The following is a 21,942-nucleotide window of genomic DNA, read 5'->3' on the forward strand; positions in this document are numbered from 1 at the left end:
TGATCACATTTAACTAAGAGATCTAAGAAAGAAAAATGCATATTGATCTATTTGAATCTAGCTTGGACCCATGCTAACTAGCAGGCGCTGTAGATCCATACCGCACATCACAAACACACACTGCGCCTATTTGTAAGCAAAGGGAAAATGATACCTTTAGCACAATCTGCTCCATGAAATCCTGGAAAACAGTGGCAAACACCTGATACACACTCGCCATTCCCGTGACAATTACGTGGGCAGTCTTGCACTGAATCTGAAATGTAAGCATCACAGGCACATTAGCTCGTTCCTATTTAGGCTACAAATTCTTTGCTTAATTTTTCTTCATTTTGTTTTGTCTTCAATACTTGGAAGAACAACCCCTAATATTATTAACACCACAAAGTTCAGGTGAAGCAGAAAGGTACCAAGTTTTATGGCAGCATGAGTAAGTGTAGAGTGATACACTGTGATACACTGAAGTCACATATTAAGACTCTGAGCACCATTAGAACCCAAAGTCTTCTGATAGCGCTCAAGCCCCTGGCTCCAACAGGTAGGCAGGTCTGGCTCTTCAGACATCTACAGCTAGGTCTGAACTCATATTATGTAGCAAACATAATGCTTCGTCAGGAAAATCTACAGTCTCCCTTTTGCAATGAGACTTCGATCTTGCACAACCGCTCTTCCATGTGAAACTCATTATCCTAAGGAGCGTATCTTCTTTTCCTTCTACAGACATTTAAAGCCTCATTAATGAAGCCGACAGAAGTATCTGCTGAGCATTGCTCGGGCAAACATTCTTTACGCTAAAAAAAATAATAAAAAAGGTGCAAGCAGCTATGCAAGAGGATGAAGAAGAGTCCTGTAAAAACAGAGGACGAGGTTTAACGCCAGAGTTCAAGTGACTGGCTGAAGTGCTGATTACTTCAACAATCTGAGAAGCACACCAGCCTGATGATAACATTGCAGCTGCACCAAAATACTGACTCTCCACAATTTCTGTTATTATTTGGATAATATATACACTACTTTGCATAATAACAACCTAGAAATAAAATTCCGATTTTGAAATTAATTCTTAAAATCACTTCCGTTTGAAAGCTGTTGGATTTCAGCAGAACATATTTTCAATGCTGAATTATTGGAACAAAAACCTAATCGGAATGTTCTTACTCTTCATTATTATTCCCTGTTGTTGTGGGACCTGTGGGCCCGAACTACTTGGCTCTGTCAGTCCCAGACACCAAACAAATAGCAGTTGTACGACACAGAAAATGAATTTTGGATTTGGAATTAGCAGAACCATACCAGGTATTTTTCTGTCAAATTAAACTGAAAAGGGGAAAGAGATTTAAGCACAACTTCAAATCTAATTTCACAGTCGCAGGACACTAAATAAAAAAACTCAAAAAACTCTAAAGCAAATTTTCAGAGATGTCATTATCATGGCTTCTTGAAATGATTCATGTAAACGACTAAAAGAAAAATTGAAACCTAGTGCCCAAAGATATCAATTTGTCTCATGAAGAACCTTGTCTATAGATTTAATTATTATTTTGCTTCGTAGCACACAAAAGCATTTTCTATGTATTCAAAATCATGGTAAATTTAGTATTGTCTGGGAGTTAACATCATTTCTGTTATTCTTTCTTCTCTTCCACATCAGAGAAACTTTCAGCTGTCTCAGATCCTTTGATTATGAAACGTCTGATACTAGGTGTTTGCAGAAGAACCTCTGAACTGGATGAAACACTATACTTTTCTCTACATTTCAGTCCAATTACTATTATTGCACTATCAAGTAGTCTACCTGACTATTAGACCTTTGATACTCTCGAAAGCTGTAGCCTAGACCAGCCAACTCTTTTAAGGACAGCTTATCATATCTGAAGGTTTTCGAAGCACGACAGGCGCATCAGAAGATATAAGCACAAATGCTCTTGTTGTTTTTGGAGAGGCAGAAAAGGCCTTCTACGGGCAAATATGCAAATATTTCTCTCTCTCTCAACATGCATAGCACCTAGTAACTCTTGCAAAACCACATACAAGAAGAAAAATCATTTTTTCATCTTAACTGAGGCTAACAGAAACACTTATAGTCATACTTAGTGACACAGTATTGGCTATCCTCCTACACCCTTTGGGACTTAAGCCAACATACTGAATTTTATACTATTTTTCATCAAGCTTAAAGACTCACTTGGACTTTTTGTAGTTTCTCTTTCCCAAAACTAACAGAAATCACAGATTTATACACCATAGCACCATTTAACACTTCACCATCCAGGAGAGAATACCACATAGACTATCTCAGAATTTTTTATGCCACTGTGGAAAGATATTCAGCAAAGTTCATTAAGGTGCTTCAAAGTTCAACAAATCTTCTAATAAAGCTTGGAGAATTTAGACTCAGTTTGATTTCCCACTAAACGTAACCCTATTCTTCTAACAAAACTGCTGGCTTCTCAGATCATAGAGTAGATGTCCTTCTCCTCTTGATTCCACCATGTTGAAGAGACGACCCACTATCAGGTGAGCAGTACGCTGTAAAACAGCATATGGCTAATTAACGGACTCGATTAATCTCTGGGGTCTCTGCAAACAATATCCTCCTTTGCAGGTATCAGTTTCTTGTGCTGTCTTTCTGCTAAGATTAAACAGCTCTCCTGTTGGATACTATTCCACCAGGGCAGAAAGCAGTTTCTCCAGAGAAGCAAATAGGAAGTATAAAAACGACAGAGATTAAGGAGAGGAATATTAACTGGGGAATGCTTCAACCCTGACTGAACTTATCTGAGTCTCGTTTTCCAGAACTAAACTCAAGATCTACGGGAATGCTAAAATCTTAAAAGAGAAATCAGCAAATTAAAATCAGCACCCCGTTACCAGGCTTTTTAACAGAGTGGCATTGAGAAAAAAACGCACAACTCAGCATAAGGATAAACAGGCCGCACAGCGAAGACCGCGAGAAAGTATTATGACTGTAAGTAAGGGAAGGTATAAACAGAGAGGAGAAACGCTCAGCTTGTGGAGATACGCACCCAAAACAACCGTACTGAAGGAGACCACTTCTTTGTCCTTGCCGTCGTTGTAAAACGCCAGGTGCCACAAACCCGCGTCCAGGTACTGAACAAACACAGCCTCGTTCTGAACAAGCGTCTGGATACTTCGGCGCTCCCGGGGGGACTCCACCACACTCCATTTCTCCTTCCCGTCCAAGCGTTCCATGAAATCATACTGCAGGGTAAAAAAAACCAAACCAAAACAAACAGGAAAAAAAAGAAAAGAAAAAAAACCAAAACCAAACAAAAACCAACGCAAACAAACAAAACCCCAAACAAACAGACCTGAATACAGAATGGTATTTCACCTCAAAATCTGACACTACGTTTTCTCTTCTACCTTGTCATAAAATGGTATTTCTGGAAGATATGTCAAGGTGAAAGCGATATTTACTAGTTGACCCTGGAACACACAGAGATTCTGGGACTCTTTCTTAAACAGTGACACAGAATTATCCACCTTTGCTCTGCACAGGTGATCAAAAAATGTACCAAATGGCATTTCTTGACAGGTTGGGTTTTGAGAAAGAAGCTGAAATCAGTGATTTGGCCCATCAAATTTTAGGTTCCTACACGGCCTTCAAAGCTGGGAACCTTCAGGCTATGAGACATCTCCCCTTTTCTAAGGAATCGCCTACAATAAATTCCTGTGGCCAGAGGAACAGAAGTCCCAGATGTAGCTCCAGACACGTAATTGAATGGAAGCCCCCGGAACGTGGAAACAAACAGGAACAGCACAAACAGAAAATGTGTTTGTCTAATATTAGGTAACTCAGCCCCTGATAAAAATACACTGTACAAGTTTTACATCACGGAGTAAGAGTTGCTTACCTGAGTTTGTATGTGGAACGATCAGGGACACAAAAACCAGCGGGAGCATGGAAAGGAATAACACAAATCAAGTGGCTGAAGGAATTGAATTTATATTAAGGAAAACTGAGAATTTCTGGTTGGATGGTTTCCAAGCAAGGTAGACCGTTATTAATCTTTGGAAAAGGGATCAAACAGAGCAAGTGATTATTTAGAGTATAAGAGGGACAGCACCGTTAATGGCACGAAACTAAAAAAAGAAAGAAAGAAATTTAAGATGAATGTCAGATAAGCCTCCCATCTATTAAGCTCAGTAATAGCCTCCCAACGGAGATGCCACCGCATCACACAATTAAACAGGACTGGAAGAAATACTGATTAATCTACAACAGGGAATAACTCTGCATAACAAAGCAGCTGGACTTAGCTATCTTAATAGGCTTTTTTCCTGTCTTTAACGCCTGCGGTTCTGGAGCTCTCAAGCTGATGCTGTGCTCAACTTACTAGCTCTCATAGTCCCTATCTAAGGGAAGCCCTTAAGAAACGACAGAAACAATATATCTAATCTTTTGATAGTTGTATAACAAGTCCCCTATGAAAACACATCTTGTTTTAGAAACATTTATCTACGTAGGAGTAGATAGAGATAGACAGACATGTCTAAAGAAAGATGCATGTGCTCAATAAAATACAGTAATTCTATGTGCTTGCTTGCCAGTAGTTTCATCGCATTTCCCTCCGTTATCTCTAGCACATAGAGTCTGTGCTTGCGACAGCGCTGAGAAAGCACCTTCACCTGCTTTCGGTTTAAATAGAAAACTGTAATCTTGCATCCTAAAAAGACAAAACAGCCACAGAGGGCTGTCTTGTACACTGCATTCCCCTCACTGCGGTCTAGTAAATACTACACAATACGCAACAAAATAATGATTCTGCCTTCTAGTAGAAGAGATAGACGGAGGGACTGATTTAACGCTTTAGTGCCATGCTACACATCTATCTAAAACTGGGGTATAAAAGCTGACCTTTCCGTTTGAAATTTTGTAACAGTTATATATGAGCAATATAGAGTCCTTGATACGCTTAGCCTTACAACAACCGGGAAAGTATGGAAGTACTATCACCTTCTTGTTACACATGTGGAACTGACAGCAATACGCAGCCACAAAGGAAATCCATGGCAGGGTAGCAATCTGAGCCCAAATCGACTACTGTTGAGAGCTATTGTCACAGTAGGTGCACTATCCATGCTTTCCCATGCCTTTAATCACAGGAAAGACTAGGAGAAGTAGAATAAAAACTTTCACCAAACTGTTAATATCAGCTTGCCATCCACTTGAGCCTTTTTTCACACAGGATTTTTGCAGGAGAAGGTAAATCAGGTGAATCAGTACATTTAAGCCAACACACACCAGAGATTTAGAGAATTCTGGCATATCAGTAACTTTCGGAGTATCAGAGGTGCCAAACTCACATATATATCTACCTCTTAAATCAATGACATTTGGAAATACTGGTAAAACCTATTGTCCAACAGTCAGAGGTTAAGGACAGACTCATCACCTCCTTGGGAAATGTTATTACTCGGGCAACATCTTGGGAAAAAGAAACCTTGCTCTTCAGAACAATCATTCACAAAGGGTCAACTAAGGAAGTAGCAATAAAAGCTGACATTTCTCACTGGCAACATGCTGTTCGTCTCTGCTTGTGCTGGCAGGTTCCTCTGCCTCCCCTCTGTTTGATGCTGATTCTACCTCATATAGTAAAGAAGGCTCAGCAGTTGGCAAGATCGAAGGGGAAGAGTGTTCAGGCTGAAACTGCGTGAAGTAGTTTTAGCTGCAGAATCTCTTTTCACAGTGATGGGGTGTGACCTGGTGAGAGCAGGTACCTTGGCATGACTTTTAACTTCGGTAAAATTAAGACTGGTATTGCCCCTCTTTAATCAAACTATGAAGAACTATTGCACGCTCAGGCAAAAGCAAAATGACTAAACCTGTATAACTTTATGAATGGTGAAGTGCCAGTGCAAACCGATCCAGAATATAACGCTAAATTTTTATCCCTCTTTGGATTCCTCAGGATTGAGGAAAAAAGAAGGAAGATAACGTGTCTGCTGGTGGTTCTCCGGGCGTACAAATCTTAATGTGTCAGCAACTACTAGGTATATGTACCCCCAAAATCTAAAATCTGTGTCTGAAGAGTCACCAAGAAGGTACCGCGAATTCACAACCGGATGAGATTTCTTCACATAGCTGGCTGAAGCATCATTTTGCTTCTTGTGGCCCTGTTGATTTTCTGATTTACCACACTTGCATGATTAATTACTATATAATGTTGTGCTGAAGATACCACTCTTGCTTTAGAGCTACTTATTGATAAATGTGCACAGATTAGAAGACCCATCTAGGAAAAGAATGAAAGTACTTTCATGAGCATTAAGAAGCAAGTGTGGAATTTTTAAGCTAACACACAGCTGCTAAGGAAGAGACAACTCAATCACATGAACTGGGGAATGGATCTGTCAAACCAAACTAAATCTCTGTAGCAATTTGGAAGTTTCACTGACTTTTCTTTTGTTTTAATGACCCTTTATATTTCATGGCTTCATACCAAAAGTCACACAAAAATGGCAATAACTGCTCAGCAACAAAATGCACCAGAAATCCCAAACGACTACATCTTCAGAGTTCAGTTTTGCAGGAGGGAGTACTTACAATGATTAAAGCTCCGTATAAGCAAGTAACTTGCCAGCCTGCTTCTCTAAACAAATTCCAAATTCACATTCTCAGTGAGTTTGTATACTTTTCCTACACAGCATACCAAAACCTTACTGCATACTTCTATTTACAAACCTAAATCTCATACTAAGTTATTTCAGGGCAATTTGTTTTTATAATTTGTCCTTCAGTACTTTCTATCCTCCAATGCATTTTATTCGTAGGCTAATAATGACTTTTTCCAGTAACCACGAGGAGTCAGAAAAACAGTTTTGGAACTTTACGTACACGGCAGTGACCACATTGTGCTATGCCATCCATATAGCACAGGCCGGCTGAGCACAGCTGCGTGCAAGAAGTGACCTGGTTGTGAAAGCACGGCGAAGTAAAGAGAGCTTGCAAGGGTCAGGACTGAAAACGCAGAGAGCCTGCATAATCTGTGTTTATTTCTTAGATTTGAAATTATTTGCATGCCTCCACAAAATCCCTAGCAGCGTTTGAAATTAGGAACTGAAAGGAAAGATTTCTTGGAGCTCTTGTCCTAACAATGGACTCATATTCACTGCTGGGGGACGGGGGGCAGAGAAAGAAGGAAAAACCATGTCTGGCATTGTGGCTACCATTTGCCAAAGCCCTGTAATACCTAAGCAGCCAAGAAAACGTATGTCAGGGACGCTTGTTTGCAAAGTGCTTTAAAATTAGTTCTTCATAAAATCCAGTTGATAATTATTCATTAAAACACACCCATGAAACATCTGATACCCACAGCGCCAGCCAACCGATTCATTTCAACATCTGAATGTGACACAACGCAATCAGCACAACGCAGCACAGCGTTCGGCAACAGCAGCACTCTTGCCATCAGGTAACTTTAAGGTGGTCAGAGCACCGAAACGTGTTTGAGCACTGGCTAAAAAACAAAGGTAACTCTGAAGGTCCCCAGCTATTCAAGTTGTTTCAAATAAAGCCAACTCCTGTTCTAAATGAAAACAGTTTTCAGTTTGACATGAAAAATTTGTAAGTATAAAACACTCTGCTGGAACTGAAAACAATACAACTCCATGCACTGCCTTCTACAGACATTACAGTGATGTTTCTATAAGGTTACCTTATTTCATGCGTCATTTGGAATGTTCTACCAATGCGTAGTAACATCATAATTGCTGTAATCTCTGTAGAGTCACTTCATGCGTTATTTGACATTTACAGTTCATTTTCTATACATTATCAATCTTATTAATACGACTATCTTCTACTAATTTCCTATTTATCATTCAAGCCTGCAACGCACATTTCATTATTTCTAGGCAGTACTACACAGGTTGGAAGAATTCTGCTTGAAAACAATGCATTGCTGTTTGTAGTCTGCCTGCCACTCAAAACTGCCTTTTTACCTCTGCTCCAGAGCTCCATTCCCTGCGCACACAGCTCGCAAGGCTGCTTCTAGACAAGTTTACAGCTACATCAGTTTGACTGACTAAACCAGGCATTTGGAATATTTGCTAAACAGTAATACTGAGAAGGTTAAATCTCAGCAGGGCTCTCAGACAGGAACTGCATCTTGTTGTCTCAGGTTAATCATGTACCTAATTTGCTGATTATTGACTTGCTCCCACAAAGGATTTTACTTGGCTTGACATATCAGCGCTGATCAGTGATGAACTGTCAAGTGTAGTTGTTCGCTGCTTTACAGCTCATGTCCCTAACCTGCAGAAACAAGGATTTTAAATTTCAATTTTAAAATATCGTCTGGTGTCAACTTCAGACTATTTTCATCAATACAAAACCATTCTGCTCCTTTCTGTCAGAACAACGCTTCTTTTCACTAACTCAGGTCTGTAACAGCTTGCCTTTCTTTTTCTGAAATTATTTCTCTCGGTAGCAGCTTGGCTGGATTTTGATTGCTGGGCAAAAACGCCAATCAATCTTCTGCTGTACCACCCTGTTGACAAGCACCAGGACCCTGCATGAACATGGGAAAGCAATTCTGCAGATTATACCGGTGGACTTCATTAACTACTGTTATGGAAGAGAGTCGGAATTCCTTCCTCCAAAGAGTGGAAAACAGGTTCTCCGAGGAGGAATCCAGCTCAGTAGGAAGCACAGTTGATATTTCTCATTATTTAATTCAACAGAAAGGTCACGGAATTTATATCCTATCCACGTAAGGTGGAGTGAAAGAAAGAAGAGCAACTTTGCCTGATCATAGCCTTCTCAGATAAGAACATCGTAATGAAAGCTAGAACAAGTACGTTTGATCACAGTGCAATAGAAATTAAAGTTCAGCTTGAATTAAAAAATATTTTGTACTACCAGTTCCATCCAACTGGATTTCTCATAAAAGACACAGGCGTACCTCCATCATGTCTTAGTCAGACAATTATAATTAACTTGCATTTATAGCAAACTGCGATGATTGCTTAGGAGCTTTGGTTGCCCTCAGCCATTTGCACTTCAGGATTTATACTTCTGTTTGTTTTCCTCGACTAAATTGCTGTTTTTTTCATGGTGGAATGATAGGGGAAGTGAATGCCAAAATTCTGAATCAAATGAGACATGCTCAATGAATTATGCCATTACCTCATTGCAACAGTTAGAGATCCACAGACATAATTTTGCCCTCAAGACAACATATTGAAACACTACAGCCAAAATCAAAACGTTCTTAAGAAATGCTCCCACCCTGGCACATATTCTCTGTGGCTATCTTCTGTGTTGCATGGATGCGTGGAAATGGCTGAAAAGTAGTCACCAGCCTCTACAATTTCCCCAATTTATCTAGTCTTTGTACGGAACTTCAGGATGCTGTATGCTAACCTCTAGCTATGTGGAAAACTGACCACTCACCCTCCCCTCCTTGGGATGTGGATTGGTGATCCTTATTTCTTCCCAGACGGATATATCCATTCAATAACTCACAGAACACTTTAAAACAGCATACTACAGGAAGCTGATGGAGTTTATAGTCAAAGCTCCTTGTTCACAAATTCTTAGACATAGAGATCATAAATCTCTCTGTAAATCTCTTCTCTCCTCTCCTCCCAACTCCGTTTAAAGATTTTCGCTCTCAATTCAGACTACGGGCAAGAATAAACACCAAGGAACAAAAGACAATGCAGAATAGTTCCATAAATTTGCCTCACATTTGGAAACAGATCCAAAATTCAGTTAATGTTAAGTGTAGTCTTCCACAGAAAACTAATCGGTTCACTGTGTGTACCATGAGTTTGTGCACGCGCATGGACACAGTTCACTGAGGGCTGATATCTTCTTGCAGGCAATATGAACACACTTTCCCTATATGGCAATATGTAACAACGCAATTATGTTAAAGCCTCTGGGCTTTTAGCTCAGATCATGCATTTTAACCACTTATGGAATTACAGTTTGCTTTGCTAAATGAAAAAAAAAAAAAAAGCAGTAGCAGCAGTTCTTTGCAAATCAGGGCAAGGCGTCTAGAAACATTAAATGGAGCTTTCCCAAAAGGGATCACGGAGTTCTAAGTTTGCTTTTTGTGAATCATATACTATATATAAAGCATTTTAAGTTTAGGTGATCATTTCTGAGTGAAGAACTGATTTTTAGCGGCAAGCATACGCATGAAAGGAAGGGTCCTTTCCAAAACTTTGTTGTTATTTCTACTTCCCTTGCACTCTAAAGAATGGAGGCTGTTTCCTTTTACTATGTGTAACTGCAAATATATTATTTCTCATTACAGTTCTAATCTAAGTAAATGGGAATCTTTCCATTCACATTAATGATTTCTCAATAGAATAAAAAAAATATCTCTGTAACAGAAAATATAGCTATATCTTCTTGCAGCAAAGAAATTAAAACTCCCACTGCACAACCTAGGAGAAAAAGATACTTAAGTTTGGTCTCACTAACTTTAAAACTATCTTTACTTACAGCCTTTAGCTCTGTACTACAGGGTCACTGTAGAAATGTGGTGTTACTGAGTTTTCGTCTTTGAGGCTGCTTCGAAATCAAGAAGAAATGGGTTTCCCACCTGCAAGACTTGCCCCACGTCTGAGTCAGATATTATACCTAAATACTGTCCTTGAGGGAAAAGCAGTAAAATTAAAGCTCTCAAACACATGCCACTGCAGTATGTTCTCTAACACGGCTGGGGAGCAGTGATGCCAAGGTCTGTTGCATGTCCCAGTGATGCCATTCCAACAGCCTGTGGAGATTAAAACTTCTACGAAGATAGAAAATGATATGTTAACACACCTAGCTGTGCACGCATTCCAACCGTATACAGTGCTTTGATACTGTTAGTTTGATCATTCATCATTTTTGCAACATCACTGGTGTATAACCGGATAGGTTTATCCCAATTGGTGCCAAGATTTCATCAGAGATTCAAAACCTTGTGTGCCAAACTGCAAGTTATCTTAAAAACCTGAATGGCAAGAACATCATGGATTACTTCTTTTATCTATGTACTGTTGAGGTATGTAATAACCTAGAAATCTTAATATCAGGGTGTTCAGTCAAACATCACAAATTAAGTAATTACCAGGAATCCTTAACCTTGAGCTCCATAAGCTCCAACATAAATCTAACATAGATGCTCTGAGCTTTTGCACTTTGACATTTAAAGCCAACAAATACATTGATAAAGTACCTGGGCATGTGATGGTGGAAGTCCTCTTCTTATATAAACACCAAAAAGAGCATCCTTCCCTAAGGATATGTTGAACTTCAGGAACTGTGGCTGGCTGACATGAATCTGAGAGCGCCAAAACACTCCAGGGGGCACTTCCTGGGTGACCCTGCGGCCAACTTCTGTTTCTCCGCTGTCTATGCTGCTATTCCTAGTGACCCATGGTCCTATAAAATAAAAGCAAATATAGATCAAATGAGATAACCACTTTTAATACAGGTATTTTTATTCATGCAAGATGAACATGTGTGGTAATGGCACCTTTTAAATCAAACTGTAAGTTTCCTTTCTTATTCCGATGCAATCTGCCTACTGTTTCCATCAGTATGGAAGGGCTTGGCCACTATATTTGAAGTAAGGCGGCTGTGAACCTTTTTCTGTGGAGCATCTGCAATATTCTAATCCCTCTAACCCTTTAATTCTGCAATTGCTCTTTACCGATCAAATATAGTAACAGTAGAGAGCCAATTAAGCACAGACGAACCTCCCTGTGCTCTTTTCAGTTGCGTCTCGTACGCAACCAGGGTATAAAAAAAAAATATATCAGAAAGGTGAACTGAAGGTGTAACTTCAATCTAAATTAACTGATGGCAAATTTTTATTATCGTTGTTTTATACAGTAAGGTAGTCCAATAAACTCCAGGACACAGACAAGAGAGTTGACAGAAGAAATAAAATGCACAGAAAATGGCACAGAGAACAGGGTCTGTACTCTAACACGCAACTTCTTCTTGAAAGAAGTTAGTACAACTCAACGTGCTGCCTTTTCAGTTCTCTCTGCCTGAAGCAGGGACTAGCTACAAGTCCTCCCCTGTGCTGTCATTAGTTAAAATCCATCATTTGATGGTTCTTCAGCATGCATTATTGAAGACAAGATAGGAGACCTTTCTGGTTGAGCGCTCTGGCTTCCAGCCCATGAAATAGTCAAGCTTTAAACCACGGTGCAAATCCCTTCTGCTCTCAGCTGAACGGGATGGTTGCGAGGTTACACATATTTTAAACACGGAGTGCGATACGTGAAGAGTTAGCAGTACTTTCAAGCTACAGTATACCGCAAGGTTTGATTTTCTGTTCCATATTCGCAAACAACGCGGTGATAAATCCATTTGAAAATTATTACAACAGACACTATAAAGACCAGAAAACCACAGAAAATATCTGTTAACAACCACAGAAATTTAAAGGTACCATTAATACACACTAGGTGGTAGTGATATTGCCGATACAACCTGACAGTTTTTGTTAAAAGCTCAATGTTTACTTAGTGTTTTTTTCATGGTGTAATGCTATTTTCAATAAATGGCAAGTTACTTTTGAAATATATTCCAGCCCTGTATGAATGTAAGAGGATGGCACAGAATGACATATAATTCCAGCAGGTAAGTACACAACAGCTCTTCTGTCTTGACTATCTTTAATTGAGAGAGCTGCAATAGCATGGTTTCAATTATAGATTCCAAATTATCTATGTTAGCAGCACTTACACTTGTACATAATGAGAGATATTATGTTGGCAGTGTTTTGAAATGGTAAAAGAATGCTCTGAATACCAACTGCTATACAGTTTTTGGCAACTTGTTTGTTTTTTCATTTTTTATGTTAATGGTTCGACAATCACAGCACCAAGAAAAAAAGAAAGGAGAAGAAGCTACAAAGACAGGCTGCAAAGAAAGGAAAAATGGCTGAGAATGTCAAGCAGTGTGCCTTTAGAGCCGCCCAAGAACACAGATAGCAACCAGATTCAAACATGTAATGTTTCGTAAAACCTACATGACTTCAATTCTGATGGACTACTGCAACGGCGGATGTGTCAAAGTTCCTACCCAAATGAAGTCAGGCACCATCTCCCTAGAATTTAAATTAGTCCTTCCCACCTGGATAGGAAGGCCAGGTACAGCGCACATAAAGTCACCTGTTGAATGCTGTCACTGGCAGAGCTGGGAACTCAGCCTAAGACCGAGGGCTCCTTCATCTCCTTGGAGTACAACGTTACACTGACTTCACGTCACAATTCCAAGTTACGGTAATACATAATGAATTTTTTCAGCATTCTTAAAAAGTGTGCCGTGAATTATTTCTTTGGAAGCGGACTGCGCATACTTAAATGAACATCGACTGTATTTAATCTGAGAACAGTCTCCTTGACGCACTCTGAAGAGCCTTGTTCTTCAGGATCAGTATATCCATAGTCAAAGTGAAACAGTCAAAGAAAAAGCTATTTCCAGGAAGTATTACAGCAGACATCATTATTATGATAAAAACTGTGTAAGTAATAAAGCTGGGAAGATTAAGAGACCGGTGCCTCTTCCAGTATTCTGACTCTGTCCACAGACTCCTTATATTCAATGAATTATCTGCATTATATATTTTTTTCAGTTTGATTAATTTCTTAACTACAACAAAGCTGCTCCAGTCCATGGAAGCTAGTGGAAATCCTTGACATAAAGAATACTGATGTCAGTAAATGTAATCTATTTCTGAAATCCACACATAAGATGGGCGGGAATCTGGAGCTTAGATCTGTTTGAAATCAGTAGCCTCCCCCCATGTTGGAATCTGCTCCTCATTTAGTTTCTTTATAAGCAATACTTTACCTTTATACTTTTTAATACAGTATATATATAATACTTCATAATTTTTAATACAGTTCTAGAATTCAGTGGAGCAGCGGCCATGTACATTCAGAGAGACGGCTTCTATTAGCATCACAAATCTAATATTCCAATTAGTTAAAAAATAAGCAGCTTATAATCACTTCCCTCATGTCCTAAACATATATCTAACATACACATATATATATAAAAGGGATATTAAGTACTGAAACAGCTACTACCACACATAAATAGCGTATGCCACAGAATAAGTTTTAGAAAACCGAATCCTCCTCAGAACCCTTTAAGAAGTGACGTGGTGTTAGAATGCTCTCATACATAAATCTGCGTTACAAATCACCGAGTCATGTGTTTTTCGTCTACATCAAATAGAAATTATACTGAATATTGCTTCAGCCATTGTACCTACCCGACTCTTATCCGGTGCAGCAAGCTTACTGAGCGCGCAGATGTTAAGACCACCATAATCTCTGTTGGTTTCTTTGGCTATTACAGCAGCTCCAAAACACCACCATCAATGACTTTTGCTAATTACATTGCTTCCAAGTCTGCCAAGTATATATACCCTAGAATTATAACTTTGCAAAAAAATTTAATTCTTACGGAGACTCAAGTTTTAGTATTTCTGGTTGAATTTAGCCTCAGCCTCTTAGCCAAAATTCTGTTTTCTATTTCTATCTGGGAAAGGGCATTTTTTCAGGAGACAAGAATCCTCAAATACATCAATTAAGCTAAAAAGAGAATATTCCAGTCACCAAGAGAACCAGAGATACATTCCCACAACTTCAGCATGCACCTCACAGGTAAGCAAATATATTGGATGTTAAACTTTCCCAACAAAAAGTTATTAGAAAAAGACCTTTCCTTTACCTTTCTCATGAAAATTTTGAAGTTATTAGCTTAAAAACTGGTGAAAACTGCAGATCAAACAACTAAATTTGTAGTTACCACTCAGCCTAGAGACACAATTCAGGTTCCTAATACCAAAATGATCCGGTTCAGTTTGGCATTATCTTTGGAAGCAACTCCCATAGATACTTTTTTTTTTTTTTTCTCTACAACATAAATGACACGGTTTCGAGTTGCCCAAACCATTCCTTCTGGAACATTTCAGTGTCTCAGGAAAATCTACCTAGGAAAAGAGCTGTGACAGCTGTAGGGGTTCAACATAGCAGAGGATTTTAAAAGCAGGTTAGATGAGCAACTATCACAAGTGATCACGATCGACTTAACCTACAAGAAAGAAGTTAACAGAATGATGACCCCATATTCTCAAGTCTGTATTTTTGTACATGTCTGTGAGAAACAGCTGCTGCCTCACCTCTGGCATGCTGAAAGGAATCCTTATTTTTGATTTTAAGAATTTAATACATCGGATCCTGTTTTTATGGCTCTACATCACAATGCTGAAATAACACAATTTAGAAATGCTTGAAGTTGCACTAAAGTGTAAGTTTAATAGTTGCAAGTTTAACTAACAACTTACAAAGTTTTAAGTCCAGCAAGCTCTCAGAGCTGCAAAGATTAAGCATTACTGAATGATACTATATTCCTGATGAGTTACTCCTGTTGGGAGGAGCCAGGAGACTAGCGTGAGTGTCTTGGTTCTAACTCCTTGCTTTGACACAGGCAGTGTGCCTGACTTGGTCATGATCTTGATGTTCTCAGATGACTACTTGTAAAACAGAAATATTAACAACGATCTATTAAAAATTCTCACATTGAAGATGAGTAATACAGAGCAGTCACATAAAAATACTACAGGAGGTGTCTCAACATCGGCCGCTTCATGTTCCTTCCTCCCCACGTTAGAAATACAGCAGTGAAATGCAAAGTAGATACAACCACTGACCCTCTTTTCTTAGTCAATAGGCTTAAGTTTATTTTTTTAAACTGAAAAGCAGAACATCATCCTAGCTTTATATTTGCAATGGCTTTTTCTGCATTAACAGCTTCACTTATACAATCTGTCTCTAGAGACTCTCAAACTTTTTTTTTATGGCTTCCTTCAGTCTTCACCTCCTAATGTAGAGCATGTATCTTGCCACCTGGCTCGCTGCCTCCAGCTGTTTTTAGAAGCTTTTCCATTTTGATGGACCACTGCAGATCACATTCAAACAACATCAACTGCATTTAACTGAAGTTACAGATGTGACAAACTGACAAATCTGGGAAGAAAGACAAACCCAAACAACTCATACTATTGTGAACAAATAAATCCCAACATCATTACTTCTGCTGTGGGTGACTGTTTTAGAGTTTCGTCTGTTTATCTCATAACCCCATGGATACTTGATTATTTTTTTTTCTGTGATTTCCTCTCTATAAACATCTACAAAAGCGAGTTTTAAATGCACACTTCTTCATCTTACCCAGGGGAGCCATTTCAATCGCTCAGTCAAACATATATTTATCAACTAAATAACACTTATTCATTTAAACTGCTGTGTTATTTACCCAGTTGAATTACTATTTTGGCATATATATTTGAAAAGACTGTTTTAGCACTCAAGTATATTTGCCTTCGAAGCTATCAAATAGGCAACACATGACAACAGCAACGCAAAGTCCCCCTGCTAACTTGTCAGCAGGCCTCATCTTTGAGCTGGAGGTCAGTTTCAAGGTGGCATCTGATAGGACATGCCCCGCCAGCCTTTAATTTAACTGATGGCAAGCAGTGTCAGCCATGGAGGCAGATCCCTGTCTACACTGAAACCAGATTTACTTGAGTATTTATTACAGGCTCCTCTCCCATACTGTAGTTAAAATTAAAAAATAAAAATGAAATCCGGCTACCAGCAGTGTCACGCTACAGACATCACATTTAAATAGCAATTAACTCCAGCGCTTTGACTGTGTGCCTTTATGACGGTGACGACTGTAAATCGCATCTTGATAGCACTCTTGAAAAATATCTAGCAGAATAACCATTGCAGCGGATCCATAATGAACTACAAAGAAAATCTGGACAACTTAAAATTAAATACAAGGAACAAATATCACCAATGTCAGTTAAAGAGAATTCTCTTTTACTTCTCTTCCTGTACCTTTGCATTTCTGATAAATCACTGCTGCAGGCATAGCTTTCCTTATGTTTTTATCTAACTTATTTTTCTCCAGGGATTTTCACAGATGACTCGGGATTCCAAAGAAATTTATGGTACAGCTGTGTAAAGGAGACTATTCAATACAAAAATATACTCCACTGAACTTTTTGCCAAAAATGAATGCGTGGGAATTACTATGGTTAGAAAATGTCTTTTCTATATGAATTTCTCCTGTGGAAAAATCAGTGCGATGCACTATTACCACACCGATCACTTCCTACATGAACTTATGCTTCAAAATATTTACTAGTAATCCCTAAGTGCCCTAGGACCCAGGTGAAAACAGACTATTTTTGAAATGTGTACAATGGAGTGACTGCTGATGACAAATTCCCACAGCTACAACAAAGTAAAAAGCCAGGAAATCAGAGTTTGTCTGGAGAAGCTGCTATGACACATCTTGAACTTCAGTTACGCTGAAGATGCTGAGGTACTAAATGAGCTCTATTTTGTGAAGTGAGGAGGAAGGAAGCTTCTGAATTTGTACGAGCTTTCAGGAGTCCAGTAAAACAGTTTCTGAAACAAAATCAAAATCTTGGGTTTTCTGGTCAGTATCTCACATTTCTATTGTGGTGAAAGGAAAGAAATTCTGCAGAGAGCAGCTGCTTAACACCACTGCTCTGGTTCAGCTGCAGTCAAACGATCTGGCGCTGCAGGTAGAATTAAGAAACATGCCTTAATACCCTGAGACACCTAAAAATTTAGATACACCTTGACATTCACGCAGGCATGGCTTCACAGATTCAGTGTTTTCAGAATCAAAAGCAAATTGTAACTGAAATAAAATTATGATCTGTTAGTTCACGGCATTTCTCAAGGAACAAATATATACCAGCATGAATTTCTAGTATGAATTACTAGATGAACATAACAATCGTCTCTGATGGTATACAATACACTTCATCACCTAACTTTAAACACAGCAACTCATACCATCACCATCAACACAATCACAACAATAAAACTCCTCTTCTGTCCTGAGGGACTTAGTCAAATACTTTGCTTCTGCTAAGGCAGCCCTAGAAGCCTGGTGTTTTCCAGAAGACCACATCTGCAAGCCTTCATAGCGTCCATATTAATACTTCTGCTTGCTAACCTGTTAATTAAGATCTACATTACATTAGCCACATAACTACTTAATAAGATTAATTCACCTGGAAAATGATGGCACGTCTTGATTAAATTGAATGAAGGTAACGGAAGCGACATTTAAAATACATTGATTGTTATTACATTTTGATCATCTGTTTTAAAGCGTCTGAAAGGAAACAGTAGAAACCAGAAGACTCATGTTGTTTACGTTGTTAGTAAGGTACGAGTTTTTCATCTTTTTGTCTTTCGCAACATGAGAAAGAGCTCCCTCCTGGAGTTCTGGAGTCCTCACGCTGGCCGGCGAGCAGGATTCGGTTTCAGCAGAAACACGGCTGGGGGTAGCACCAGTGTCTCCGGCGTTCAAGTCAGAGCCTAGTCTGTTTGCACCCGAACCCCAACTCATACATACGTAAGGGTGGCACATCTTCCCATTTAATAATTTTGTTATTCCTTTAACATTGCCTGTCTGCTGCATTGCTAATAAAATATCTTATTGATTAGAAAATAATCATTTCTGTGTGCAAACCAAAACGTGACTTGGAGTCTCAGCATCTGGCAGAGGTCTCAAAATTATTCAGAGAGAGCTGAAGACAACCTAGACAGCTTCGCAATGACTGCTGAGTTTAGCTTTCCATAACTATTCAAGGTAAGTTTCTGCTGGATTAGTAGAAATCTGTTTTCCCCCTCTCTCATCTCAAGCAAGTAAGATGGTGCCATACTTAAGAGCAAATTTAACTTTCTTCATTTCGTTACTGCCCTTATATTTACAATGCTGAATTTGATAACTGGAAACAAGTATTTGTCATGACATTTCAATACTTTTACCATTTAATTAACTGTAATTGTCTTTTCAAAATCCACGCACTGTGGTAGACTAAGTGAAATACCTCATAAACTGAGCATGGATCAAGCACGTTTGGTCCACAGAGACACAAACCCTGAACTACATGAGTATCAGAACACACATTCAAATCTGCCTTTTCCTTTTATTATATTTATGGTCACTGAAGTGATCTTTCAGGTCCACAATCCTTGCCCCTAATTATCTTTGGTATCTTTTAAAATGTGGGTTTCTAGGATCAGAGACCACAGTCTCCTACTGTGTTTTTCAGCTATATATTGCATAGCCATAGCAAATAACCAAGATAAAAAAATACTAAGTCAATTTTGAATTAGTAGACAATCTGCTAAATTTGTGAGCACACCAAAGCCAGTATGTCATACACAGAAAAACTCTACACCAAAGCATTCTTTACTTGGATTTGCAGATGGAGTTAGTTTGGATATTTCCACATAAATGGTAGTTTATCTTAGGTGTCCTCTGAAATGATTAAAGTTGACTTTTATAGTATACTCTGTCAATTAGAAAGGAAACAGCACACAGATAGTCACATATTTTATGGAAATGTGTGCCTAGCCCACTACATAATTTTAAATGTAGAATATATTTTTGGCATAGATTAACAGAATCTAGGCGCAGAAAAATCCCATAAGGTCATCCAATTCATTTTTTGTGAAGAAGCAATTATTCCAAAACATGCCTTTTTTTTTTTTTCTCTCCCCTTTTCCCCTCTAATTTAGATTTATTATACCAAAATTCTAACATTATCCTTATGGAACTGTAGCAGACAAATGGGCTTCGCTCTCAGAAAGTTTTTTTTAATGTCATTACTACCTCTCTCATCCCTGTAGCAATTCCATAATTCTACGGCAGTGCCAACTGTTTGGCTTTTACGAACTGTGAAGGGATACTACCTTATCGTTTGTATTAAGAAAGGAATTTTTCCTTACTTTTGCCTCTTAATCTAAATCCCTAGTTTGGCACAACTTCCGGAGCCCAAAGGCAAAAAAAAAAAAAAAAAGCAGCTATCTCCTGCTTTGTTTCCAGTCGGAGCACTGTGGGCTTCACGTGGAGTTTTACAGCAGCACTGAGGATTCTTCTACCCATTGCACTTGCCTACTCCTTTCAGACATCCCCGGTATTAGCAAGACGTAGTGTGTAATTACAAAAAACCTGCAACTGTGTTATCTTAATAGTGAATTTTGTTTTCATTAAGATATGAATGCAGTAATACAGTAATTGACATTCCTCTTAAATTGCAGTTTTATTATTTCATGCCAGAATTTAGTCTCTTAATAAGGAACAAGCAGATCAAATTGAAATATCTGCTTTTTTTTTTTCCCCTTTCAAATTGCTCTACTTTAAAATGCCTTGCTTGCTGAGTAGGCACAGCTTGCGTTTAAGTGGCCGTTCTCAGTCTAGGGGTTAAAGGTTTCTTTGGGAGACCCATGTTTTGAAAAGAATGGCTTCATCCTGAGTTGTGTCAATTATAGAAAGGTCACCCTCCACAGCCAGAGCCCTGAGTCCTGAAATGGTTGTTGTGTTAAAAGCTGTCAGAGGCTTTCCTAAAAACTGCTGGGACAGCAATATTAACTTGGACATAACAGAAGGGAAGGTGAGGTAGAAAAACTTTTCACCCTTCCCTGCTATGAGAATTTGTCTGTTAGCTATTCCTCGTGTTCATCCAAACCTGTCATTCCTATTATTCCACTGTGGAAGATTACTTGCCTAAATATTGTTCTCTCCCCTTCCCCCAGATTATCAACATTTCAGCAACCTTCTATAAAATGTCAGAAGAACACGTAAACTTTTCCAACATGCTCCGAGGAAAGCTAACTGAGGCAATTTAAGCCGTAACTAGCAGTTCTGTCTCCTTGTCTCCTCTACAGGAGGTTACCGCTCCCAAAACAGCCGGCATCGCAGCCTCTTCAAATGTGCAAAGCTAATTAGAGTGGGGCTGGGATAAACTGCCAGAATTTGCACTGAAGTGCCCCAGGCAGATGAGCACATTCCAATTCAACAACCCCGCTGCCCTATATTTGCACGGAGATGGCAACGAAAAGCTGCAGGGGAGGGAATCTGGACACGTGTTAAGCACGGCAGTTGTCTGCTAAGTGACCATAATTGCAGACCTGAGCTCTTCAGGTTCCTGCCTAAAACCATAGGGTCTCTCACCTGTGCACAATCTGGAAGAAGTTCAGCAGTAATACAAACACTCTGCCTTGTACTTAGGGATGTGCTGTTCATCCAGTTTGACCTACAGTCAGCCAGAGATGAAAGCCAAGCCAACAAACTTGTAGTCGGAAAATCTACAGTTTTTTTTGCAACCACTTGGATGCAGGATTTCATGAAAAGGAAGAAGCCAAAATTAGTACCTCCATGGAAAATGTGAAGAAGCTGAGGCAAATCCATGAAATGATCCGGCATAGCAAAGAACAATTCAGCTTCCTTTCCCAGCTCTATTTTATCTGATTTTTTCCCAGTATATCCAATGCAAGTACCTTGTGTTAGCATTTGTTTCTAACGCTGGCTTCAGCAATCAGCAAGTTTAACATGAGCCACAGGTGCTCAGCTCCGAACAAAATTCTTCTGTGGACCACCAGCAAGTGCTCTTACTTCTCTTTCTGTTTTGGTGGACTATGGCCTGTGAGGTGCTTTGACTAATTGAAACGTTCTGTTCTGTCTTCTTATCATCATTTCCGTAATAACCAGGAAAAGCCTTATTGCAATGTACGAAAGAAAACACCCGAACCTCACCAGTAAAAAAGCATTCAATATAAACTATTAAATCCTTTTCACGGCATGTAATTTCTCTGCATTTTCAATATATACTTTGTCAGTTTAAGAAAGTATTTCTGTTTCTAGATTTTCCCTCATTCTTCTCATTGCCCTGTCTCTATCATCCTCCACTGGAACACACTTTTTTTTTTTTTAGGAGAAAAAAATGTTGCCTACATTCCTTATACTAGTATCACAGGACAGATTATTCACCGAGGGTCAAATTCTGCTGTCCTTGATGTTTTCTATTAGAATTACATCTGAGAAAG

The 21,942-nt window shown here is 39.0% G+C and overlaps 1 protein-coding gene across 5 annotated transcripts in view; it reads right to left on the reverse strand.

The window, feature by feature from the left end:
- Positions 1-21,942, reverse strand: part of TENM2 (teneurin transmembrane protein 2) — a 1,449,326-nt gene that overhangs the window by 109,015 nt on the left and 1,318,369 nt on the right. For all 5 annotated transcript variants that reach the window (XM_074604292.1, XM_074604293.1, XM_074604291.1 and 2 more), the window contains 3 exons: positions 11,205-11,410; positions 3,027-3,222; positions 155-256 (listed from right to left, as the gene is read on the reverse strand). In XM_074604292.1, coding sequence (XP_074460393.1) covers positions 155-256; positions 3,027-3,222; positions 11,205-11,410 — 504 coding nt within the window. The remainder of the gene's footprint in view (positions 1-154; positions 257-3,026; positions 3,223-11,204; positions 11,411-21,942) is intronic.

The sequence above is a fragment of the Larus michahellis genome, chromosome 11, assembly GCF_964199755.1.
Source record: "Larus michahellis chromosome 11, bLarMic1.1, whole genome shotgun sequence".
NCBI lineage: Eukaryota > Metazoa > Chordata > Aves > Charadriiformes > Laridae > Larus > Larus michahellis.